The sequence below is a fragment of the Culex pipiens genome, chromosome 2 (assembly GCF_016801865.2).
Source record: "Culex pipiens pallens isolate TS chromosome 2, TS_CPP_V2, whole genome shotgun sequence".
In the NCBI taxonomy this organism is placed as follows: domain Eukaryota; kingdom Metazoa; phylum Arthropoda; class Insecta; order Diptera; family Culicidae; genus Culex; species Culex pipiens.
In genome coordinates this window covers 9,763,027-9,790,740 of record NC_068938.1, presented here as the reverse complement: position 1 = coordinate 9,790,740, position 27,714 = coordinate 9,763,027, and the positions used below count along the sequence as shown (strand labels likewise).

Here is a 27,714-nt window from a genome sequence, read left to right as displayed (position 1 = left end):
TACTTACTCCTTCATTTTGAGCCGATCTTGAAGTCACGCTGGTTATCGATTATCCTGTTTTCTTGCAGGTTTTTGCGTGTGGGGTTGGGATTTTTCCCGGCTTCCGGAATGGCCACCCCCCTCGAAGAGGGAGAGAGTAACACCTCCTTATTCTTAAGGAGTAACACCACCACCACCACCACCACTACTAGTTGTGCCGAGAGAGTGCGTCAATGTGTGCGTCGAGTGTTTTTGCATCCTTTCTTTCTGTACACACGGGATCTTGCCTGTATTGGTTGGCAACTCCTTTAAGAAGTTTCACTTTGTTCTAGCTTTTCTTCCAAAGGGAGAAGTTTTTGCGAGATGATTGTTCCTTTTTTCGAGATAAAAAGTGGTCCGTTTTATTGCACAATTTGTTTTAAATCGTTTAGTTTTAAGAGGTTTGGTTTTGATTATTTGTTTTAAAATTGCGAGTTTGGTTGCTACATTTGGTTACTTTTTACATTTGATTGAATTATTTCTATTAAATTATTTTTTTACAGATTTTTACACTATTCGTAATACTCATTCCTTTCAGTAACTTTGTTTCCTTTGCATTGACACTAAATTTCCACCTTTTTCAGTCTTATCATTAGTTTTCTTCCCGAAAATGACTTCAAAAATCGCCGGAGGGCCTTCTCTGGCACGCACAATCCAAATTATGCTGTTCACTTCCGCGCGTGCCACGTGTCCACAACCCCCTCTCTTTCAACGGTCTCCAGATCGCACGCACGAAGACCCCGGGAAGAACCAACGTCTTAGACGACCGAACACCGTTTGATCTTCGGCGTTCGCATCTTCCAACTCCTTAGCATCCCTTGGCTACCGTCATCCCGCTCCTTGACCCGCCACGTGTCCGCCGCCCCCACCCTAGCACGGTATATAAGGATGGCCAGCCAGCCAGCCAGCGCGGGACCAGGAGTCAAGTTCGCAGTCACTGGCCGTCGCGCGCCACCGACGCCGCGAGCGAGAGAGAAGGAGAGAGCCAATTCCCGCTCACTCTCTCACCAATACCACGAGCCCTTGACACTCGAGCTTGCCCGTCACCGTCACCGGTGACCGTTCCGATTCACAGTGTCCTTGCTGGTGGCATTAGGCCCAACGGAACTTCCCTCGAAACGTCCACGCGCACCGAATCTGCAAGAAACCATAAACACTACATTAGTATCACTATCGCCCAACAGGTGTCGCTAAGCGCGCACTATTCGCCTACAGCTATGCAATCAGCGCGACGCGAAACGTCCTCATCCAAGTAACCCGCTCGAATCTCAAACGGAGAATAAGCCACGGCAAAGTCGTCGCCGTCACCGTCATCGTAGCAGACAAGGCAAGGTAACGATGACGGAGCGCGGCGGCCACACGGCGGCGCGCCGTGGCACCTCGGACCATCCAACCCGGACGACTGACCGGCCACGTGGTGAGGTGGTGCTCCCGCAACCGGTCCCGATGGCCAACTCCAGAGATATACATAAGTCCACGGTGGCCAACATATAAGCAGCATATCGCACACACACTCAAACTCACACTTTTATGTGAGGTTTTTCCCCCGTGGGCGAAAAAGTGCATCGGAAAATTGCATTTTATTATTCCGAATGCAGCCCGCACCCACCCACGCGCGCACGCACGCACGCACTTTTCCCACCCACCCTTCTTGGAGTTCCGAGTCCCGGGTTGCTTGGTCTTGGAAAAAAATGTTTCATTTTTCGTTTTTCGCTCGACGCATCAACGACCGGATGGAGTGCGTGATTTTGCACGGGAGAAGCGAATTTGATTTGCAGTGCAACCTTGTTTGGTGTTGTATTGTGCAAATGGCAACAAAAAAAGGAGGGAATATGACCGTTGAAGAGGGTTTTGAAGGGCTGCCTGGAATTTTGCAATTTTGAAGCGTGAGGGGCTCGGATGACAGCTATCTATTTCATCAAAAGTTGGAACAATTTTCTTTTTTTTTTTTTAACAATTTTGTTGATCTACAATTTGTTCGATTCTGAAATGATGAATCATTTTTTTAAGTTTCAAAAAAATGATCCAGTATTTAATATTGAAAAAAATGAAGGAGGAACATAAATTAACTTTGATCTTGAAAAAATACTAGGTAGTAGTAATGATTGTAAACTGAGTGAGCTTTCGATATCGCTACTATCTAACATATCAATACGTTTTAGTAATTTGCAATACTTTAGGTGAAAGATTATGCCATGTCATTCGATAGTTTAAAATAAATGTCAGTTTGTCTTTGTTTTTAAGCGAATAGGGCAGAATTTTGAATATCACAACTCTAGTAAAAAATTTCCCATCTTTTTATATTCTCAAATATTTTTTAAGAAGGTATCTCCACGAGTTTAATTATTGTCATAAAAATAAACAATTCAATTTAAAAATAAAACAACAGCGTTAAACATGTCTGGTAAATGGTTCATTCTGGAGAATGATTTATTCTGAGTTATTAATCATTTCTGGGAAATTATATTCTGTGGAATGATATTGGACTGTAATTGGACACTGCATTTTTTTCATTTTTCTTAAACTCGTTCCAAAGATACTACAGTTAAACCTCACATAGTGCGCAGGTGTAACGCTTAGTTTTTCTTCGATTACTCCGAAACGACATAATATTTTTGCATTCTTCTTGAAGCTAATTGTAGATTGGAACATGACGAGCAAATTGCTTGAAAAAAATTGCAAAATATTATATCATTTCAGAGAATTCGAAGAAAAACAAAGCGTAACGCCTGCGCACCATGCGAGGTTTGACCGTAATTTCTGAATGTCTTCATACAAAGAAACCTCTTTTTACGCGGTGCGTTACGTTTTTCTAATTTGTCGATTTTTTTGGAATATCGCAACTTTCTTGCAATCTTTAAAAAATAATTTGTAGCATTTGTTCAGATCTATAATAGAGCAATTCCAGCCCAAAACAGGATTTTTTAGGTACTTTTTTCTCGACCCTCTCCGATTTCAATGAAACTTTGTAGATATGTTATTCTAGGCATACAGTATGTCAAAAAAGTATTTACACCCCTTGGGCACTATGCACATTTTGTGATGAAACATGTAAAAAATTTAAAGTTTGACAGGAACCTAGTACTACGTTTTGTTCAGAAACTCATGCCAAACGTTTTGCTACAAAAAGCTCATGAAAAGGTGATTTCTATAAAAAGTTATATAACAAATACTATTACGAAAATAAAAAAGGTGCAAAAAAAGTTTGTACACCTTTCGAAAAATTAACATAAATAATGTAATTTGTTGACAAATCACCATAAATCCTGTCTCCCAACTCCAAATAGGCATCCTTGACTGATTAAAAAAATAATTTGGAATGAATATAAAGTTTACTAACTACTTAGTATAAAAGTTTATATAACTCTGGAAATTCTTTATAAAACTTATCTAAACTTAATTTTGCAAACTTTTAATTCAAATAAATGTCAATATATTACCATAGACTTGCTAAATAAACATTTTGGAGTGGGTATAACATCGTTTTGGGGGTATTTGTATCGACAGAATAGATTTTTCGTTGGAATTTCGTACAAACCCGGAATTACGTCGTCGGAAAATCCGCCGGCATCCGAACCGGTCCACAATTAACAAGTCAACCTATGTGGCATCGGAAAGGGCATAAAATTTCCGATCTTTTGATACCCAGACATCTAGGTTTTCTATAAAACCCACGTTTTTAAATACCTAGGCAAAAACGTTGTTATGGTTTCGTTTGAGCAACCTGCCAAAAATGTATGGAATTTCGTAATTTTTGTTCTCGTGGATCAAACTTACTTTTTCCCCAGGTATTTAAAAACGTAGGTTTTATAGAAAACCAAGATGTATGGGTATCAAAAGATCGGAAATTTTATGCCCTTTCCGATTCCACATAGGTTGACTTGTGAATCGTGGACCGGTTCGGATGCCGGCGGATTTTCCTACGACGTAATTCCGGGTTGGTACGAAATTCCAACGAAAAATCTATTCTATCGATACAAATACCCCCAAAACGGTGTTATACCCTCTCCAAAATGTTTATTTAGCAATTCTATGGTAATATATTGACATTTAGTTGAATTGAAAGTTTGCAAAATCAAGTTTAGATAAGTTTTATATAGAATTTCCAGAGTTATATAAACTTTTATACTAAGTAGTAAGTAAACTTTATATTCAATCCAAATTATTTTTTTAATCAGTCAAGGATGCCTATTTGGAGACTGGATTTATGGTGATTTGTCAACAAATTACATTATTTATGTTAATTTTTCGAAAGGTGTACAAACTTTTTTTGCACCTTTTTTATTTTCGTAATAGTATTTGTTATATAACTTTTTATAGAAATCATCTTTTCATGAGCTTTTTGTAGCAAAATGTTTGGCAAGAGTTTCTGAACAAAACGTAGTACTAGGTTCCTGTCAAACTTTAAATTTTTTACATGTTTCATCACAAAATGTGCATAGTGCCCAAGGGGTGTAAATACTTTTTTGACATACTGTATATAAGCCATTTTTGTGTATATGGAGTCAGTTACACTCGATAATGACATTTGAGAAGGGCGTAAGTGTATTAAATATTTTTGTATTTCGTTATTTAAACAAAACCGTTGCATCGTATCAAAAAGTCGTCAAAGACAAACTTGTAGGAAATTTGACAGGCTTTCCGAAAAACATACACTAAAAGAAAAAAACGCTCTACTTTTATGAGATTTTTTGATTTTTAAGTTTAAAAGTCAAATTTGAAGCTGAGCCCACGATTTTTTTTCGTACAATTTTTTTGTGAAAATAGCCTAAGATGTTACAAAAAGACTCACGAAAAATGCAGGATGGAGCAACTCACCTAAAAAAATACAAAAATCATTTACTGAAACTGTTTTTTTGAAAAGTGCTCTAAACGTCAAAATTTTCAAAAATTGAATACGGGAATCAATTCTCCAGACAATTTTTCATAAAAGTCTCCATATTGACCATTGTCCTAAGTCCAATCCTTGTAAATTTACAGCGGTTTTAAAAATAAAAATGTTGAAAAAATAGGTTTTTTGATGGTTTTTGGCAATTTCTATATGACCGACTTGATTTTTCAGTCTCGAAAATATTTTTACCGGAAAGCTCGTCCAATTTCCCATAAGTTTGTCTTTGACCACATTTCAATTGGATGCATGGGCTTACAGATATACAGATATTTGTCTTTGACCACTTTTTGTCGGGTACAACCGATTCCCTATTTGACATGGAATTGCTCAACAAGCTTTTTGAAGTTTGCTATATTACTATATGGTTTTATAGATATCGACGATACAAAAAGCGTAACGCCACCGCGTAAAAAGGGGTTTATCTGTTGAACTAATGATGCATAATGTAAGTTACAGTTACACAAAGCATTTATGCAACTTTTTGAAATCGGCGTTTTTTGGTATTTTTAGTGTTGAATGAAACTTTATCCATTCAAAAGAAGCCATTTCGCAAATTTCGCCAAATGTTTATTTTTTAACAAAAGTGTCCACGTGGTTTATGGATGGTCCCTACGGTTTTTAAAATAGTTTAATCATTTTTGGGTGAAATTTTAGATAAAATGAGGAATTTCGTGATTGTGGGAGGTACAAAAAGCCCACAATTATAGAAAAGGCAATTTGGAGTCCGTGTTTTGTTGCTCTTGACAAATTATCACAAAATTGTTCCGAGATTGAGTGTGTTCCGAGTATGCGGAAAGAAATTATTTTTTTAAGCATTACATAAAACAAGTCAAACTTCCAACCATAAAATAGTGTGAAATTTTATGAGCTCTTCTTTGCAATGCTTTTTAAAACCAATCAATTGACTTTTGAAAACTTTTAAGATCACGGAAAAAAGTCAATTCCCGAAATCGTGAATTATGTTCATGAATTTGCGTACCACGAAATAATATATTCACGTTTATAGTGCAAATGCACCATACTCATGAATACTCATGAATAAACTCACGATATCGAGAATTGATTGTTTTCTGTGATTGATGCCCGCCTAAGGGCGAAGATCTTTTGTTTCCCCTTTGATTATTTTCAATGATAATGCATTCAAAACCGAGATTGTATTTTCCACCTGATCAGAAATGAATGTTACAAATAAAAGCCCATCTAGCTATCGCATTACTTTGTTATGCTAACACGGCTATTTGTAACAATTTAATCAAAGTTTAACTACATATTCCATTTGATTAATATTTTAATTAAGCATTTGCAATTCTGGCAGTGCTGCCTGCTAGTCCGTTTTTATTATCCCCGCGCTCAACTGACGTAAAATTTAATACACACACATACCATATACCTATATGTACAAATTGTACAATACAAAAACCGCGCAACCGTATTCTCTTTCTCGACTCGCTCGTTTATCACTGAACTCTATCTACAGTCCGTCCACCCTCCCACCCCTTCAAGTACCCCTATCAGCTCTTGTTTCGATTGGTAACGCTGATGCAGAAAAATTCCAGCCCAGAAGAAGGGATCAAGGTGTGACGGGCGCGTCTTCACAAACCTCCTTCTTCGTCCGTCATGCAACGCTTTTTTCACTCTCCAGCCCGAAACATTATTGCATCGCGATGGAACGATTCTTGGCGGATGGCCACTCCACTCCCTCTGGATTGGAGGGTGGTCCGAGTGGGAGGATGTGATCAAACTGGAATCGAAGTTACGAAAAAAATAGGATATTTTCACACAAATGTGCGATAAAATTACCATTTTTGAAAAAAAAAAAAGCTCGACAGAATCACTCTACCAATTACTACATCTTTGATAACTTTTCATTAAAAGTTATCTGATATAATTCATCAGAAATCCTGAAAACAAATACAAATAAAAAAAATCAAAATAGTATTAAATTTTCAATTTTAAAATCTGTATTTATGTATACCGCCCGTGTGGATCAATCGGACCGCGCACTGGACTCACAATCCAGAGGTTGCTGGTTCGATTCCCGCGGCGGGCATGGATATAGGCCAGGGATGAAATAATCGCGAAAAAATCAATTTCGCTTGCGAACTTTTTTCACCCGCGAAAGAGAGAGGAAGCAAATCTCGCAAAAGAAAATCGCTCCCGAAATTCTCCCAGAAAATCTGCTGATGATTTTTTGTGAATTTCCTTGTCAGCACCACTCAAAATTATTTTTTTTCACTTTGTGTACACACATTGCCCATCTACAAAATGGTAGTGCGGTGCCTGTGGGGACGCGAAGTTCTGTTTTTTTTCGTGTTATTTTCCGTCTCTTTTGTGTCGCTGTTCGAGTGCATGGGGTGATTGGTCATTATAATTAAACAATGGCATCAGTAGTGCGGTGCTTGTGGGACGCGCAGTCCTGTTTTTTCGTGTTATTTTCCGTCTCTTTTGTGTCGCTGTTCGAGTGCAGTGTGCATAATTGGCAAAGGGAGTGCGTGGTCGTAAAAAATATTTGGAGTGAAAAGTGATTTTTTTTGTGTGCCATTTGTTTCGCATTTTTATCGTGTATTGTGTGCTGCGAGGAGGAGATTACCCTCTGAAAATGCAGCGTCATCAGTGCAAAATTGGCAAAGGGAGCGCGTGGTCGTAAAAAATATGCGGAGTGAAAAGTGATTTCTTTTGTGATTTTCAAAGCCCTTCCTATATCATCGTTGATCGAAAGGCACGGCGTCGGGTGGATTGTGTTTAAATTTTTCGAATAAGGTTTAATTTTTTTTTTCTGCGGTGAAAAAGCCAATTCTATTTAATGAACGAAAGACGCACTGACAATTTGGATCGTTGAGTTAATAGTGGAGCAAAAGAACTGTGTGTGAGTGATTTTGTGTGTTAACCAGAAAGACCTTCCCATAGCATCGTTGCTCGGAAGGCTCGCCGACGGGTCTGTTATGAAAGTCCTCCCCATAGCGTCGTAGCTCGGGGGGCATCGAAAAGCCAATACCTTATCCTACTAACCAAAAAAAAAAATAATCACGTGATGCTTGAAGGAGATGCTGTGGATTCAACGGTCTCAAGCGGTATCAACAAGTATATAGCGAAAAACTATGTGCTTGATGAGTCTGCAACTTCAACTATCGGACTAACATTCCTCCCTTTCGTTGAACTGCAGGCTTCTTGGGAGGGCGCCGGTATTGACTAATAAAGTCGGGGTCTTCAGGGGTTAAACAGTGAACGGATGGTTGGCTCCCACTGATCATTTTTGATTCATTGTTTAACTTCAGCTGATCTGTCAATAACGGAGTAGCAGCTCATTGGCAGTCAACCATGCTCATGCTCATGCTCATGCTCACACATTGCCCATCTACAAAATGTTACAGGCCAATTTCCGACGTGTAACGTTACACTTGCAAGTGTAGTAGTGAAAGAGATGTTCCGCCGAATAATCAAGATGATGATTTTTTTTAGATTCTTTTTACCGATCTTTCGTGCGCGAGAGAGGAGAGCATGCTCCCTTCGGATTTTTTCTCTTGATGAACATCCAATGATTTTCTTTTGATGATGATTATTCCATCGCTGATATTGGCCTTTACCAATTTTATTTCAAGTTTTTGTTCCCCAATCTATTCAATATTTCCCCCAAAGATCAATGGGCCAAAAAAATATCACTAGCTGAAATTTGTTTTTTTTATTGAAAAAAAAAACTTTAAATCGATTGTAAACTGTTCAGAATACATTGTTTAACGCTGATTTATGCATTTTTATTCAAATGAAATAAGAATGAAATATTTTACAAATGCTGAATTCCGAAAGCACAGATCGGTAAAAGTCGTAATTGTTGAATAAGAAGTTACACAAAAAAAAATCAAAATAATACAACTGATTCGTATGCTTTTTTTACAAAAACATTTTTGATCAAATAGTTATCGTCTAACTTTTTTTTTTAATTTACTTATTGTCTTACTATTTTTGATTTTTTTTAATCCTTTCAAGATCTTACACATTAACGTCTGTTTTGAATAACGGTTTGGAGGATCATCCGAAAAACATTCATCAATATTGAATATCTGGTCAAACAAAGCTGATTTGCTTTAGAACTGTATTTGAATTAGCGAACCCAAAGCATGACGATTCCGCTTTGAATATGGTTCATCGGGACTAAAAGTGTTATTACTTATTCCCTGAGAAAATGAAATTAATAACGTCTTTGGCAAAGTAAAAAAGTATTGAGAACATATTTTATACTGACCTTTAAAATCTTCAGCATTAATGTATTTTAACTTGATTTCATCTTAAAATACAGAACGCAATATATTTTTCAAAAAGGTACAACATTTCGTTTTGACAAATCTTAAGTTTTTTTAAAAGGTCCTATAAACCAAATTTTAGTTTTTTTTTTTGTTTTTTTTTATGTTTTTGAAAATCCCTGACTCATGGCCGTTTTTAAAACACTCAAAAAGCAAAAATTTTAAATTTTGTTTGCAAAACCCTTTCAAAACAAAACTCTTGAAATGTATTATTTTGAATCAAGGTTAATTTTGGCAAGTTTTTTTCAGAACGTGTAACGATATAAAAACATCAATAAATTTAAAAAAAACATAAATTTTATAAATAGAATATTATTGAAAAAAATTCTGTAAGTCCTTCTGAAATGTAAGTCGTGATTTTTAAAATCTGAGATTTGTTTTTGTTTTTGAAAGTTGAAAATTTTCACACGAGTTTCAAAATATAAAATTAAAAATCACATTATTAAAATACTAGTTTCCAATATACCATCGATTTAAAACTGGGAACCTGAGGGTAGTACTTAGAAAATCATATTTTCCGGAATTTTTTAATTTTTGCAGGGCAAAAGCTCAGCAACAAAAGGTTGGATTAACAATGTCTATAAAAAAAATTGTAGAGAGTTTTACAAGTTTTTCAAATATATTTTTTCTAAAGGATAGCACATTTGTAGGGACAGCCCCAAAATTTGTATTTGTAACCAAAGGTAAAAAATGGCTTATTTGGACCTAAAGAATCGATGGACAAAGTTTCATCGAAATAAAAAAAATAAACAATTTAAAAACAGATTTTTTTTATTTGCGAAATTCTAGAGTTCTTGAATTATTTAGAACATGTCATTTTTCAAATCATCATGTAAATTCGCAATTGGCATTTTCGCAAACTTAATTTTATTCATAATTTTGATAAATGATTTCATTTGTTATAGCAGAATCTTTTGATGAAATTATCATATGCATTCAGAAAAAAACAATCAAAATTTTAGATAAATTATACCCAAACTAACAATTAAAACTTCCTTCTACTCGGGTTGATCCTTTCTCGCGCCACCCCCAGTCTTCGCGCCTTTGGACTGTGCTGTCCATCCGTTCACATCTCAACTGCACTTGCTGCACAGCATCCGTTATTGCACTTTTTCCTCCCCACATCCCCACTATCAACCCACCCCACCTAACCCTTTAAAAACATCATCCCAAAAGCATCATTATCATCATCATCATCATCATCATCGGCGCAGCATCCCTGCAAGTTCCGTGGTTCGTCGATGGGTGGAGGTGGGCGCCACCCTTCTTGACCACACTTTCACCTGCACTGCCTTCATCTTGGCTTGACTCTCATCCCATCGCGCGAGCTCTCCCTCACTCTCTCTTTCAACCGAATGTCCTTCTATCCCTCTCTCTCTCTCTCTCTCTCTCTCTCTCTCTTTCCCCTTTTTGGCTTGCCGGGCTGTTTGATTATAAAATCCAGCCCCCAAACCACCCCCCTTCAGCCCCGTTTCTTCTTGAGTTGCTTGATTTCATGTGCATCTACCGCCCCCCCACCCCTTAACCTCGCTTCTTCTTGCGGGACCCCTCCCTTAAGCTACGATGATGATGATGCATCCTGGGGATTCATCGAACCGCGCCACCACCACCACCACCACCCACTTTTTGCCACCTTCTGCACTAAAAAGTAAACCCTGTCGATGTCGATCGAAACGTCGACGCCGAAACCAGCGGAAATCGAGCGCTCCTCGGGCACGACCCCCAGTTCCAACCAACCCCCAAGCAGTAGGCCGTGGCGATTCTTCTTTCGTCTGTGATGTGTGTTTGATGATTTTGAAAAAGCAGCCACCCCCAATCCACCAAACCCAAATCAGCCTACTAGGACCATGGGCGATGATGATGTTGGTTGGGCTTGGCAGGCTTGGCTGACTCACTACACAGGATGAATTATTACTACGACGGGCTGCTCGGATCAGGCCGACGGAAATGGTCGCGGAGCAACAAAAAAAATGACGCCATTTTTGCACTGTTGAACTGCAACTTTATCGACCGTTATCAGGCGCAGCGAAGCCTTCGCTGGGATGAGCGCAATTTTTGATATTTACTAGCTCGGAGGGAGGTGGATAACTTTTAGTTTTTTTTTTCGCCCGTTGTTGTTGCGACTAGAGTTTTGAACCTGGCTGACGCTACCGGCCAACGAGATACGAGAGAGCTGTCAGGAGACGCTGATATTTTTAATTATTCATACTGGAAAGAGGGTTAATTATGAAAGTTTGGACCGGTGCACGTGAGACCACGTCAAAGTGGCAGTTTTTTCGAGTTCTAGAATAGTTGCTTAGTTGTGGTGAAATATTCATTTCGCCGTTAATTTAAGTTAGGTTTGGTGTATCATTCTGAAAACTGCTGTGTTATTTTTGTGCATAGCTGATTTAAAAAAATGTCAGGCTTTGAAAAGGCATGTTGAATTAAATAGAATCATGTCGTTCATAAACAGGTTAAAAGCATAGAAATACAAGCTTTATTCGAACTTCAAACTTAATTGAAAAAAAACATTAAAACAAATTTGAAGCTCAAATGACTTTGCGGGCCAAATTCATAAAATAGATTTTTTAAATAAATAAAATTATTAGAATTTATAAAACTAAAAAAGTTAATCAGTTGAAGTTTTTTTGAAACTTTTTTTATGTTTTAACATTTTTTTTTTTTTTGATAAAAATAATAGAAAACACAAAGTGACAGTTCTCGATCACTATTGTTGATTTTATTGTTTTGAGAATTTGAAAATAAAAATTTGGTTGAATGTACTTGTGTTTTCATTAAAATTTAAATTATCTTTGAATTAGGTGTAACTAACGAAAAAATAGTTGAGAGCCCGAATTTCAACATTTGAATGAGAAAAATGTTAGAATATGTTTTAAACATCTGTTGATTTGCAATCATTATTTTCAAAAAATTTAAGATTCGACGACAAAAAAACATTTAATCGAAACTTATTGCCTTACTGTTCATAAAAAAATTACTAAAATTCAATTTATTTCTAAATGAATCCGAACATGCTCAAAATGATTCTAAACGCAGAGGAATGCATTTCAATTGAATTCTGATAATTCCACTCAAAAATCATTGATATTTTAAAATATTTTGAAAAAAATAATTTTTGCCCTGATTTTTAAAGAATTTTTTACAGTGTGTTGTAAAATAGGAATCAAAATATGAATAAATCATTAGTTTTTTACCAAAAATAGAAAAAATTAGCATAAAAGAGATTAAAATAAACCTTGAGGCATAAAATCACTTTAAAAGTGGTCAACGGGCCATTTTACATGAACGTTCAAAATGGGACCGCGGACCACAAAAAACATCTCGCGGGCCACGTTTGGCCCGCGGGTTATACTTTGGTCACCCCTGTTGTAAATAAATTATCATATTCCGAATAACTTAATATTATTAAACATTGTAAGATTATATCAAGGCTTGTTGTTATGTCATGGTTTTATTCGAGATATTTTAGGAAAGAGGCTCTCATATTTACAACTTTTACTTTTCAAAACTATTGTTTTTTGGTTGTTTAGGAACAATTTTTAAGATTCATCGAGTTTCTAAGTCCCGATTCGTTCGTCAAGCATTCATTATTGTTCTCTTTCGTAACGTTACAACTTTTTGAGAATTTATTTGCATCTTTTTCATTTTCATAATCTTTGAAGACATAAGATTTGTTTTGTTTTGGATAAAAAAAAAAACATTTTGATGAACTGATGAGATAAAAGTGTTTTTAAAAGTTTCATAAAAAGTCATAAACCAAGCAAAATTAATCTGTGAATGTGTTTTACAATGTTTAATTGGTTAGTTATCTAAAAAAAATATTTTTTCATCATTTTATCGTTTGAATTATAAATTCATATTAAAAATTCTGTCGTTGAACCAAGGAACGCAGTGATTTATGTTCAATAAACCAGCTAAATTTTAAAAAAAAGTTGGTTTTAAAGTTTTAAAATTCAACAGGTTTCAAAGCCTTGGCTGAAAATTTGAAAAATATATTCTGTAACTTATTAGGCTGGAACAAATTTATTTTTTGTTCTTGTCTAAAACCCCCCCCCCCCCTCCAGCAATCAATTAAAAATGCATTCCTCTGTGTTAAGAATCATTTTTAGCATGTTTGGGTTAATTTAAAAATCCTTAGAATTTTTCAAAAATTTCGTTGTTTATTATCGCAAAAAGATTTTCTGTCGCTAAATTGTTTGTTTTCGTCAAATCTTACATTTGTTGAAAACTAATGACTGCAAAACAACTGAACTAGCGTAGAATACATTTTAAAACACCTTTGAAAAAAAAATGTTGAAACTATGGATTGTTATTTCAATATCTATATTTTTTATTATTTTGTATGATGACTTAATTTGTTTCACGAGACTTTGATAATATAATGATTTTTTTTCGGGTCAATTTTGACTCTGTTTTAACTAATATTTTCTACTTTTTATGTCAGAATAATTATGCAATAATGTTTATGTCTCAGATAATGTTTTTTCACATTTTCTTTTTACTTGAAGCTTAAATCTGAAAATAATATGAAAAACATTAATAAAATCGAAAAAGTGGCTGAAAAAATATGATCAACTTCAAATAGGCAAATAGTAGTTTATGCAACAAGTTGCAAAAAGAAGATTTTTTCAGCACGAGTCATACATTTATCCAACGAAGTTCACCGAGTTGGATAAATATGATAAGTGCTGAAAAAATCAATTTTTGCAACGAGTTTCTTACAATATTTTTTGCAATTCCTAAAAACACCCTTTGAGAGTCAATTAACCGTTTAAAACAAAATAATGTTGAAAAGTATAACTTTTCGAAACAAGTGCTGAAAAGTTCAACTTTTCAGCATGCATTTCAATGCTGAAAAGTACAACTTTTCAGCATTTATTTTGAAAAGTTTCGATTCTGTTATTTTTAGTAGATAAAAGTAGGCTTTTTCATCGTTCAAGAACAGGTTTTAGAATGGGCCTAAAACTACTGATAAAAAATAAAATCAAGAAGATACATTCTCAAAACAATACTAAAAAATGATTGTAGAAAAACATAGTGAAGCTTTTCGTAGAGCAAAAGTAGCTCAAAAAGAACTCCTGAAAAGAAAAAAATAAAAAAATTAGACGTTGAGGTTTTACCACAACCAATTAATTGTTTGGTCTCCTGTCATTCAAAGAAAAAAACAAGAAGGTAAATAACAACAATGTTAAAAAAAAACAATCAAATATAAATCCATGAAATTAAAGCTAAATGCAAATTATATAACATAAAGTTTTTGTTTAATTATTTTGATTTAAAAGACAAAATGTTTTCATAAAGAATTGCCAAAGCCTGTTGATGTATAAAATATGAGTAATTATTAAAAATTGGCATACTTCAGTTAAATCAGTTTACTGCATTTATTGACATTGGGATTTGTTAAGGAAATGTGTTAGCCGACGGAAGATTATAATTTAATCCAAAAATGAATTGTACTGCATTACAACAAAATTGTTAGAAAACTATGATAAATGTTAAATCAAAGTTGACTGTCAGATTTTGAACTAATTTATTTTTATCGGAAAAATACATCCTTCGAATCAAGCAAATGTTAAATAACCTTACAAATAACTATGGAATAAGTAATTATTTAATAATTTGTCTTAATCATCTATATCTATAACAGTTCAAAAGATTGGTGGAACATCATAACACAAATAAAGGATTACTGCAATATAATTTTCATTTGTTTAGATTTTTTAAGGCATTGGTAATGATGATAATTTCAAATCGTTGCATTGGTAAGAACCCTTATAAAATATTTTTTATTTAAAATAATATTTGAAAATAATAATTAGTTTGTTATTATGAGAGAAAATAACACATGCTTTGAATTGCTCTAGCATTCAATAAAAAAAAATAGACTTTTAAGTCTTTCAAGACTATCAAATCATTAGAGAACTTAATACATCATAGAATCATTTTCCAAAATTTCATTCTTTTATCATGTATTTGACATTGTCGAATAATATTAAGATGCTGTCACGACTCACGATTAATCATTAGAACTTAGTAGGGTAGAGTAGTCATCAATGAGACACGGGGTACAATGATAAAATGGCTCTCACAAGTCGTAGTTTCAACCAATCAGGCTCATATTTGGGGGAAAGGTGTGTCTACTAGATACACGTCTGCCATATTAGTAGCTTTGGTTATGGACGCTCCCTTGAAAAGTAATTCATAAATGTTTGATTCTGGGGTGTAAAAGTAAATTATGGACAAAAAAAACTTTTTCACTCGTAGGCTACCATTTACACCAAAACTAATATTTCTTAAAATTTCTTTCGACGTTCTATAGGGATTAAGTTGGGCTACAATGTCCTTTCATTAGATTTGGCCAAAATTTAGAATATACTCAGAATCCAGGGTTGTCTCATTGTTCCCCACTCATTTCAGCCCATGGGGAACAATGAGACACTTTGATTTTTTTTCAATAAACTTTTCAAAATCGATGGAAATCTTTCAAAACATGAATTAAAAGTGATTTTTGGCATATTTATAGAGTTTAAACTTCATTTAACCAAAAATACAAAGTTATTTGGTATTAATATATGGATTTTACAAAATTGAAATACTTTTTAGTGTAACTTTTGTTATTAAAAGTTTCATGTTGGCAAAATTGCTCTAAAATGCTCAAGGCAAGTCACCTGCAATGGAACAATACAAAAACATGATGTTTTGCTAGAAAAATGTTGATTTTCGTAGAGTGTCTCATTGTTCCCCAGCTGTCTCATTGTTCCTGCCAAGTGCGTCTACAATGAGACAGTTGAATAACTCTGGCTGTAGATGTCGGATCGATCTCATATTTTTGTCAATGTTAGAACACATTAAAAGAATGATAATGCAACTAAAAGCTCATTAAAACATGCTTATGAAAAAATTAGAAAAATCGTTGAAAGTTGAAAACCAAAAGTGTCTCATTGATGACTACCCTACCCTATACATATCTTGAAATCTAAATTGATTTTACACTCGACGAGATCTTAACCTGAGTGATGAGCCACAAACTTGAACAAATATTGGCAATGGCCCACTTGAGAAAATATAAAAAATAACCAGAGTAAAATCAGTTCAAAGTCTTTTAAAATGCATTTTACATCAGTTCAGTTGTTTTTCAATCATTAGCCTTTAAAATATCTAAATGCGACAATTTTTATTACTCAAAAAAAAATGTTTTGCGTTACTGAACATAGGAAATTCTCAAAAATTCTAGATATTTAAAAACGAGCCCAATAATACTAAATATGATTGTCAAGGTAAAAAAAAATGCATTTGTTTTAAGTTCATAAAACTTTTACTCGAACTCGAATGAATTTAGTACCAAGGCCTGAGAAACACGACAAAAAGTTTTAAATAAGCTATTGAATCGTTTTTTTAATTTTTGCCGACGGCATAACGATTTCATCTTTTCTGTTAAGATAACAAACAAACATGCAATTATTACTTACTTCATGTGTTTTCGGCGTTGCTGTGTGTCACTAAAACTGCTTCTATTTTTTGCTTTAGTTATTCTCTTCACAAACTCCTTATCATTGGATGCATGCACTTTCTTATGAACCTGTTTTAAATGCCCAATTCACTTGCTTTTTCATTGCACCCTTATCAAGATTTCACTGGCAAGTTTTCACCATCCAACTCACACACATTTTCATCCCGCACTCATTGATCTTGAACTTTTCCTTGCAACTATGCGACACCACTTGACTGGAACTGGTCCCCCATGGTCTTGTGTCTGGATCCTGGAATGTCTTGGACACAAATCTTTGCCGAACCGGTTCCGTAACTTCCCGAGACTTGTTCCTCCAAGAACTGGTTCGCGACTGCCAGAGGGTCGACAAGATTCAGGTTTTTCTCGAGACGCCACCACTTTTCTTCACCTTTCCCATCGTGGTTATATCCTTTCGGGCAAAAAGGAAGAAAGACACACAATAAAAAAAAGGAACCACCTCACCAACTCCTTACCCCTCCGACCACTCACAGGCACTACTCCTGCCCGGCTAAGGATCTTCGAAGAGTGCTCTATCCCTTTCGAGCATGCTCTCGCTCTCTTTCTCTCACTCACACTCACACACTCACTTTCGCCCGTGTGGTCCGTTCCGATCGACCGACCAACGAGCAAAGCAATAAAGCGACCAAGGCTCAAAAGAAAATTACAAACGTCTCCAGAATATTTACACACACACACCCACATACATCCGCACGCACACGTACAAGCAGACAATGTACATACTTTCTCATTACGACGAGCCCGAGAAAGGACCTCCACCACTCACTCTCCACTCTCGCTGCGGGGTGCGATAAAAGAAGAAGGTCCTTTCTCTCACACTCTTTCTCCTCTTGCGCCTTTCAGCAGGGTTCAGGCAAGGGAAATGAGATTGTTTTTATTCGACGTTCGTTTTATGCTTTTGAATGGTTTTGCTTGAGTCGTACAGCTGGAACACATAAGCACCAATACTAGGAATGGGTCAGGACTCAGGACGAAGATTTTGCTTGGCTTGAAAGAACTCTCAGTTGTCCGAGCCAGAGCGACCGGTCTCTTTTACTTCTTGGAGTCGGTAAAGGTGGCATGAAAAATGGTTTTGCAAAAGGGATCAAAATAGATTTGCTATTGGTTATTATTGCAAAAAAAAAAACAAAATTTTGTGAAACAGCTGCAATTAAATACTTACTAAAAATTACTAAAAGGTTGTTAACTTCGCAAGAGTCAATATACATTTAAGCCAAACTTTTTGTTCTATTTCTGTGTTTTCAAATACAGTCCAAACTCGATTATCCGACGGGCCTTGGCAAAATTTAATTTCGAATAATCGAATCATCAAAGAAGTTTTTGTTGTGTTTTTTATTGGCGAGCCTAGCATAACCCCTGAACATCTCTAAAGTGATTTATCATTTTTAAATCCAAGATGGCGGTTAAAATGACGGGGATGAAATACTGAAAAAATGCATTTTAAAATTTAATAGGCCATATCAAATTTGACTAAAATGAGGTCACAAACCTCGAATTTGATGTTAAAAGTAAGAAATTAAAAAAAAAAACAAAAAACTGTATCCCCAATATATCAGGAGACAAAAAAAAACTTGCATTCATATTATACATTTGTATTATAAATTTGCACAATCGGTTGTAAACTATTAAGCATTAAAAAACGTAGTTAACGTAATTAACTAATTAGCTATTTTCCCCAAGTAACGGAAATTTATTCATATATTTCGATTTGACACAAACTTTTTGGTAGCCTTTCCTATGACCAAAGAAGCCATTTTGTGTCATTGGTTCACCTAAACAAGTCTCCATACAAATTTTGCATCTATCCATACAAAAATGGTACGTAAACATTCGAAAATATGTATCTTTTAAAGGAATTTTCTGATCAATTTGATATGTTAGGCAAAGCTGTAGGTATTCGTAAGGTCTGTTAAGAAAAAAGGTGCCGATGTTGTTTTTTTTTAAATCAGTTTCCCGAAATCCTTTTTTTAATTTTCCATAGGTGTTGGGGGACAAATCCTTGCATCTTTAGAGCCTTTGAAAACACGAACAAAATTCCGGGGTTGTTTGAGCAGTAATAGTAATAACTTTAATTAATGTTTTGTCAAAATTAGACAATTAAGTGCTGTATGCCTTGCAAAGAATACAAATGGAAAAATAGGATTTTCTAAATGTTATCTAATTATCCAACTTAATTTTCAAAAGGAGGATAGTTTGGCAACAAATCGTCGGAATGAAAACGAAACGTTTGTGAAATTTTCCAATCCTCTAAAAAAAATATTTTGATGATTTTGAAATGGTCGCATACCATATCAGGAAATTTTTCAAACAACGGCTGGATTTTAAAATATGATGATTATTCGAATTTTTTATTTGGTCAAAGAAGCCATGTATCGTCATCCATTCGTTTCATACACTATACTTTGTAAGTGTTTAAAACTTGTATCAGAGGAAGGAATGTTCTGCAAAGTTAAAGGAATAAATTGAGATTCAAATAGCTCTGTATATTATGAAAGTGTGAGCGTTTAACACACTGTAATGTTCTGTTTATCATTTCTTATTTGACTTTGGTGTCAACCCAAATTGGAATTCATGAATTCCATTCCTCAGAATCCCACTCCCCAGAATGGCCCATTCCTCAGAATGACCCATTCCCCAGAAATATTTAGGACCTTGAAAAACATGTTATGTTTCCCATTTGGTAATGCCATTTAGCATAACGCCGTTTGGCATAACATAATTTGGCATAATGTCACATAATGGTCAATTGGCATAATGATATTAAATTTTCAACATTAATTCAATATTGAAAGCGCTTTAAAGAAGACATCGTGACTTGTGATAACTGCTGACACTAATTGATTTTTTTTTTTCATTCTTTGAGTTGGGAAAACTCTCTTTACTAGGGATAACTGCTAAAGGAAAATTTAACTTGTGTCAGCATGCTGCAGTTATTACAAGGGAGTTTATAAAATAAAGCGAAATTTCAACTTTTACCCGCAGTTAGACAGTCAAGGGAGTTTTCCCTTCTTTAAAGAAAAAACTCAACAATAAAGGCGAAAACCGAACACTTCACACTTTAAACTGATCACTTTTTAAAATGAAGTACATTCATAATAAAAATAAAACTTTTAGGGAGAATGGATCATTCTGGGGAATGGGATAGAACCAAAATTTGTTTTCAACTTTTTATTGAGTCAAAGAAAAATTTACGAATTATACGGTATTATGAGAGAAAGTGTGTTTTTTTATTCTTCAAAGAAATATTGAAATTGAACTGCAGAAAAAAATAATGGTACTCTTAAATTTATTTTTCTTGTGATAAAATTCGATCCCACACAAATTCAAATTCAAGGATGATTTCATGTTATAATACCAAAAAAAAACCGTAAAACGGGGTGACTTTGATAGGTTTGCGATTTTTCCGCAAAATGAAGAATACAATTAAAATACGTACGGAATTGTTTAGAATCATTCTGACCGTGGTAGAAAAGTGTTCAAAGAACCTCAAAAAGAACTTTTCATGAAATTTTGAAAAGTTCAAAAAGTTAGTAAACTAAAGTTAAGAAAATTGTGATGAAACTCATTTTTTTAAACTTCTCAAAGTGTCATGATTTTCTCAATGGACATGATTTTGAATCGGAAAACGGAATGCATTTTCGGATTTTTTGGACAATTTTCCACTAGGAGAAGGTAAAATAAGTTTGTAAATAATAAATAATATGTGTTTTTGAAACACAATTTAAAAAAAAAACTTCAAATTTATAGGCAATTTCAGTTGAACAAATTTAATGTAAAATGTGAAAACTTGCGATTAGTGCTTTGAATTCAGTATAAAATGCAATATAAATCGATAATTTTATAAACAAAACTAGTTTTTGCAAATTTCAGGCAAAATTCCGACTTTTTAACAATTTTACCTAAAATTTTTATTTATTTTGTTAAAAAGCTTATAAACTTAGTTAACTAAATATAAACATTGATTTTTTTTTCTCAAAACAATATCAGCAACTTCAGTAATGGTACATTCAACGTACAAATAAAGTTTAAACATCCTTAATATGATTTTAGCAAGAAAAACTCTGACTATCAAAGTCACCCCGGAATTTAAACTAAGATCTTTTAACGTAACTATTTTTCTAAACACTATTGAAAAAACTTTTTTTCCAAAATAGTGCATGGACTTTGTGTGGCCTACCCCAGTACATGTTTTAAAAATAATAATGTTGAGTAAAACCTTACCTGTTGAAAAATATTCCAAAAACAAATTGAAATCCTACCAAAGTCACCCCGGTTTACGGTACTAGTATTTCACTTTCGCCGTATTCTAAGACTCTTTTCAAAACATTAATAGTAACAAAACAAATATGCATTATTAAACGATACTTTTTACTCAAAGTTCAGCATAATTTGTGTTGTTTACATTTCTATCAGATTACCATTATGATAAGCTGCCAGAAATAAATTAATTAGCAACAACATCCATTACGATGCATCATTACACAAAAATTAAAGAAAAAAAAGATTTTTGTTTATAAGTTCAAAAATCAAATTATTCGCTCTACATCATTGCCTTGGCGTTCTCGATTGCGAGATTCCTACTCGAAACTAGGTGTCCGAAGGCTTGATTATTGAGGCAATTGCAAACCTCTTTTTACACCTTAGCTTCCATCCACCCCGGGATTCAAACTGACGACCATTGGATCGTGAGTCCAACTGCCTACCAGTGACTCCACCAGGACAGGACCCAGGGAGACGAGTCCTACACCTGGACTGAGCTAACGACCTAACCTTTTTTAGGTTAGTCCGGGGCCAACATTTACTTCCCGTCCGACGGAAGGCGTGATCAGACAAATCTCGTCTCAAAATTTGCCACCGGAACCTTCTGGGAACGAACCCAGGCCGAATGGGTGAGAGGCAATCACGCTTACCCCTACACCACGGTCCCGACTTGTTTATAAATTCTTATGTGTAAATCATTAATGATTCTAAAGATTTTAACAATAGTTGATTGCGATTTTAATTTAGATTTTTTAAATGTAAAACGACTATTTTTTTAAGCGTTGATAAAAATGCAAAAGATAGTTCAACAAGGCACATCTACGCTCACCAGAGCAACCTTTCTTTCGCTTGGCTTCCACATTTTCTTCTCTTACGCCGGTGAAACGACGAACCGTTTTCTGCTCCTTACTCACTAACTTATGTATCCTCCTCACGCCAGCAAAATATCCTTTTCCCTAATTATGCTTCACTCAGCTCAACCCTTTCCTCCCCGTCCGTTTCTCATCCCTTACTTATCAACGTGACTCTCAGTAGAGTTACGCGAGAGTGAGATCCTCACCACTACACTCTCAGCAACATATATGTAACGATTTTGCTTCTCCCATTTCAAGCCATCTTCGCTCTTTCTCTCATCTGTTCGTCCTTTTGGCAGGGCTTCCTTCGATGTCTCTCGGTATTTCCTGCTGAGGACGTCGACGACCAGCGAAAACTCATTAGAGAGGTGCCTCACTCCACACACCACAAGTCTCGACGACGTCGTCGCCTGCTGAGAGAAAAAAAAGCAACTCGCAAGCCCGTCTTACAGTTTTATTCTGCTGGCAGGACAACAGGACGACCGCCGCCGCCGCAGCATCCGCGCCAAGGATTTTCGCGAGAGAAAATTTGCTGGAGAACAAAAAAAAAGCTAGTTTGTTGTTGTGGTGGTACTTTTGTGTATGTGTGGGTCGCGCGCTCTCCCGCGCTGATTACAAGTGCGATATTGGTGGTGGTGGTGTTTTCTTAGAAAAATCGTCCACTTTAGGAATATATCAAGAGGGGGAGGGGGTGAAATTTTCTTATCTACCCTCCTCCCGCAACCCCCTCTTAGGGGTTGGTTCGCGCGACATTAGATGAAATTCGTGATGATTTTTTTGTCGTCTTCGCTCTCAGTGGTGGTTGAAAGAAACATAACCGAGATAAAGGAGCTGTACACGAACATAAGAGGGTGGTGCGCGCGCGAAAAATTCTTTCGGGAAAAATTCCTTCGGCGAAAAGAAACGAACGCTCTGTGTGTGTGTGTGTGTGTGTAGGTGGTTGTGACTAAGAGTGTAGTGTGTTGTACATATGGAAGGTAGAAGAAGCAGGGATGCTGGGCACCCAGGGAAGTTCTTGGGGAGGTCCTTGGAAAAATATAAAAGAAAGGATTTTTAACTACTGCTTTGCTTGTGCGGATGGTGGTGTTTGTTCGCGTTCGGGACGGGCTAACTCGTTGAGATGGAAAACCGTTGGGTGGTGTGAATTTTGACAAACTGTTTTTTTGGACGTTTTGGAGGGAGAGTTCTTAATGTCCCATTAACATGGGCTCTGTTAGCCGTTTTAAAATGTTAATACATTTTTGACGCACAGCAAAGTATAAGACAGATTTAAAGACATTTTTAAATTATTGCCAAAAAAAGTTTATAACGTTTCTCCCTGATAAAAATTAGCGGATAAAATGAGGATCATGAATCTTCAAAACAGTTACATCCTGATTCAGAAATCAACTTGATTTTAAATCCAATTTATGTTTGGATCTTTAAAAAATGTTCTAATATAATTTCTGACGCATGTGGTATTTTATATTACATAAAATGATACTTATTTTACTTACAGAATTAAAATCAGCAAACAAATCTAAACGAGTGGATATGACCGTAATAAAAAAAAATATTATGAGATAAGCGCAGACAGTTCAGACTAGATTAGTTTCAATTTTGTGTCTTCAAATCACGACAAAAAATAAATTTTCTGTGTTTTTCAATCTCTTTCTTTTAACATTAAATACGAGATCTTCGACCCCATTTTAGTTAAATTTGAGTGGTTTTAGAGTATTTTTGGGGTCATATTCAAGCTCGACAATCAAAAATCATCTAGCGAAAGACAAATGAATTTTAAATGTATCAAATGTTTTTTAAATAGTTCATCAAAACTGGAAATGAATTTCATTTGAATTCTTTGATTTGAATAAAATTTCCAGAAAGCTTCCCTTTGACAAAAGAAGCCGTTTTGCATTATTAAAATTCTCCATACATTGTTGGCAGGTATCCATACAAAAATGGAATGAAAATATTCTAAAAACTTTATCTTACAAAGGAATTTTCTGATCAATTGTCTTCGACATAGTTTTAGGTATCTAAAACCCCTAAAATTACCCATTAAAAATATTTTTATCTCAAAATTTAAATTCACAATATCTGTAAATTTGGGAATAACTTGAGTAGTTGTCTGTTCAAAAAAATTCTTGACGGTATGACATTTTGAAGAGATTTTTTATCGATATTTTTTTCAGTAGGCTGAGAAAGTTTCCATCATTTCAAGAGTTTTTTAAAAGGTCCTATAAACCAAATTTTAAACTTTGTTTCCTGAGGCATAAATATAAAAAAAGTAAAATTGAGATTTTTTCAGTATCAAATAAACAGCGCACAATTTTCAAATCCAGATATCCCTGAAATATTTGGAAGATTTTGAAAAACACAAAGAAAAAAAAAGTAAAATTTTCGTATCCACTCAAAACGAAACATTAAAAAAAATGAATCAGGAAAAATATTTTTTAAACAAGAATAACATTTCAAAAGGCCTTAAAGTTTTTTTTTTTCATTTTAACCATGATTGTAAATAAAACAAAAATCTTGATGTCAGCCAAAATTTTAAAGAAAAAATCTTCCAAATTGTATGGAGACTTGTGGGACCATCCAAAAATCACGCGGACTTTTTTTTTTTTTTTTGAAAACGTCAGACGATTTTTTTGCGATTTGCGAAAACCACATTTTTCAAAAAAAAAATCATTGCTCCGCACCATTTCATCCGATTTAAGCTGTCTTGAGCGTAAACGAAAGGGTATTAGATAGGCTTAAAAGGAAAAAGATTCAATTATCTAGCCTAACAATTTAAAAGGTCAAATGAAAACTTAAAATGCTCTTTTGAAGGTCTCGGAACCAAAGAGCCTATGTCTGAAAATATGTGTTGTGGACAGAACCAGTGCGCGGAGTGCCCCCACTTTCCGCACGTCGCTGGCTCACAAGTGGCTGCCAGTCTGTCACTATGTGACGCAGGACAGCGCGTCAATATTTTATGCTAGCTGTCATGTTTGTTTGTTGTGCCCTTTCATTCTATTTCCGGATCTTAACAAGAATACACGCGTTTACATTTTATTATAATTACTGTGTTTTATTTGCGTATCGTGCGCTGATTCCGTGGCCCTGTCGTAGGTTCCCACGCGAAATCACGTCCCGCGCACCGGATACGACAGTGGCGACGAGATCTGTCGAATTTTGCCGGATTTTCCGCGGTTTTACGAAGGTGGGCGCCACCTAACCTACAAATCCGGCACCCGCGTGCAATCGAAGGAGGAGCCCCAGCAGCATGAACGATTGGCATGCTCAGCTCCCCGACATGGAGCAGCTTCAAATACGTCGGGAGCAGCTCCAGCAAGAACCGTTCCACCTTGCAAATCATCAACAGCAGCAGCTTCAGCGGTCTCCTGAGCAGTTGATCCGGATGATGCAGACGTTCGAGCAGCTGGCCAATGCAGTGCAGCAGATTGTCCAGCAGCAAAAGGATCTCATGGAGCGGTTCACAACAGACGCAGCCCAGCCGCCTCCAGACCCGGCGCAGAACGTCGACACGCTCCCCGGGAACACGAAGGCTTTCCAGACGGACACGGTCCGCAGCCACGCGGTGGTGATCAACGAGCACTCGGTGCAGCAATGGCGGAGATGCGCGTCGGTCGATTTCGGTGGGACGCCGATCCGACTTCCATTAGACGCCGCATCCGGCGGCCCAAAGTTATCATCACCCTCTGCTCGCGTAAACACGGCTTCTGGAATGGATTTGTCACTCGACGACGAGTTCCGATGTGACACCTCCATCACCGGAAGCAACCGCAACGAGCCGACCATCGTTACCGAGCTCCACGTATCCAGCTTCCCCGACCCGTCGCCGGTGCTCGAGTCAGTCCTCCACAAGGTGTTCAACGAGGAACTCGGCAAAGAGGTGAACTTGGAGCTGAAAGAAAACCACCGACCGACCGTCTGCCCGAAATGCTCGGTGGCCTACGCTGTGGTTGAGAACGTCGACCACGAACTGGACAAGCAGCAGCAGCAGCTCAACATCACCACTCCGATCGTCTACTCGGAGTTGGCCGCCCCGATCGTCGGGATGCGGAAAGCCATCGGTTCAAAACCCGTCCTCAACGCTACTCTACAGCCGCGCCTGTACCCGCTGCTGGTCGAAAATGCACCCGGTGCATACCAGCAGAGCATCGCCACCTCGCTGGCCCGAGAACCCGGAGCGTTCTACCATCTCGAAGACGGCACAACCCAGAACGAACACGACCGCAACCTGGAAGCCGTTCTGCACCATTTTCAAGACTACGCCCTCACGACGCGTCCCGACAACGCACCGCAGCATCGCATCGTCCGGTTCGAGGCAGACCGGAAACGTTTCGCATCACACTTCGCACTGTACCTGCTCCTCTACGACTTGGCCTCCCAGTACGTCTCCACCGACCAGTTTGGGCACGCCGACGTGCAACGATTGATCAACCAGCACGTACGACCAGAGGAGGACTTTGCTATCGCCAGAATTCGCCTAGAGGACAACAGCACCCAGCCCGATCTACTACTCCGCAAGATTCGCCGGTACGTATTCGAGGGTTGGCCAAAAACGAAAGTCGCTGATCCGAAGATCCAGCGCTACCAGACCCGTGCCGACTTCGACGACGGAAAAGCATGCCAGCTGTGCACCTCCGTAGCACGGTCCCCACCGCACTCACTTCCTGTGCTATGGCCGAAACCTGCTGGCCCGTGGCAGCGCAGCTGCATGGATTTTGTGGAACCACCCAACGACGACTACGTAGTCCGCACGCATCGCATCTCTGCCCTCCCAACCATCGCCATCCTCCGCCAGATTTTTCCTCAACTCGGTAAGCCTAACCTAATCGTGAACGACAACCGAACGCAATTCCCGAGTGTCAAATTTTCTTCAAACGGCGTTTACCACACCGCGACCGCCCCGTACCAGCCGCACGGACGAGCAAAACGAGTCGTGGACATTCTCGAGCGTGCCGTCAAGAAAATTTCGGAGGGGAGAGGCCCTATCGCAAGAACTTTGAACATCTTTCTGTCGGCGTACCGCTGCGCACCTGAAGTGCTCGACCCCGAACCGCACCAGAAGGAATTCCATCGTCGAGGCATCGCCATGCGAGATGACAACCAACGCGTCACCCGCTCGCACATCAACCAACCGCAAAGTCGCTTCAAGGCCGGACCTGCTGCTTCACCATCGGCCAAACCGAAAGCGCTCCCGTTGGATGTCCTGCTCGGTGAGTGGAAGCTTGCGTCGTTTCCCGAGCTGCCACCATTGAGCCTGATGCAGTTGACGCTGCGTCTGCCCTCTTCTCTACCTGCGATTCCAGCTGAACCAAACACACGCGCAACCTGCACCCGATCTGGATCGCTGCTTCTACTAGAACCCGGTGCAACACCATCTCCATTCCCTGCGTCGTCGTCTTCAACGAGTTCGTCGCAGCTGGCACTCTTCTCCGGCGCACCGACAGCGCTTGCAAGAGCCGACCAGCTGTTTTAAGAGGGGAGATGTTGTGGACAGAACCAGTGCGCGGAGTGCCCCCACTTTCCGCACGTCGCTGGCTCACAAGTGGCTGCCAGTCTGTCACTATGTGACGCAGGACAGCGCGTCAATATTTTATGCTAGCTGTCATGTTTGTTTGTTGTGCCCTTTCATTCTATTTCCGGATCTTAACAAGAATACACGCGTTTACATTTTATTATAATTACTGTGTTTTATTTGCGTATCGTGCGCTGATTCCGTGGCCCTGTCGTAGGTTCCCACGCGAAATCACGTCCCGCGCACCGGATACGACAATATGTTTATCAGATTTCTCGGAAAACTTTGCATAACATACGAATTTTTGAAAATAAAAACTGGACGCGCCGGGCGCAAAAATGGAATAATGACGA

General features: G+C 37.3%; 2 protein-coding genes across 3 annotated transcripts in view; one reads left to right on the top strand and one right to left on the bottom strand.

Moving 5' to 3' along the window:
• Window positions 1-1,431, bottom strand: part of LOC120418698 (zinc finger protein 813-like) — a 70,832-nt gene extending 69,401 nt beyond the window's left edge. Inside the window, exons 1-2 of one of the 2 annotated variants that reach the window (XM_039581164.2) lie at window positions 1,221-1,431; window positions 8-1,155 (exon numbers count right to left, since the gene is read on the bottom strand). In XM_039581164.2, the coding sequence (XP_039437098.1) occupies window positions 8-15 (8 nt within the window). In that variant the 5' untranslated portion in view covers window positions 16-1,155; window positions 1,221-1,431. The remainder of the gene's footprint in view (window positions 1-7; window positions 1,156-1,220) is intronic. The other variant, XM_052706875.1, reaches the window with a different exon arrangement.
• The window catches only part of LOC120418713 (uncharacterized), a 406,326-nt gene that overhangs the window by 227,196 nt on the left and 151,416 nt on the right, over window positions 1-27,714 (top strand). The window lies entirely within an intron of this gene.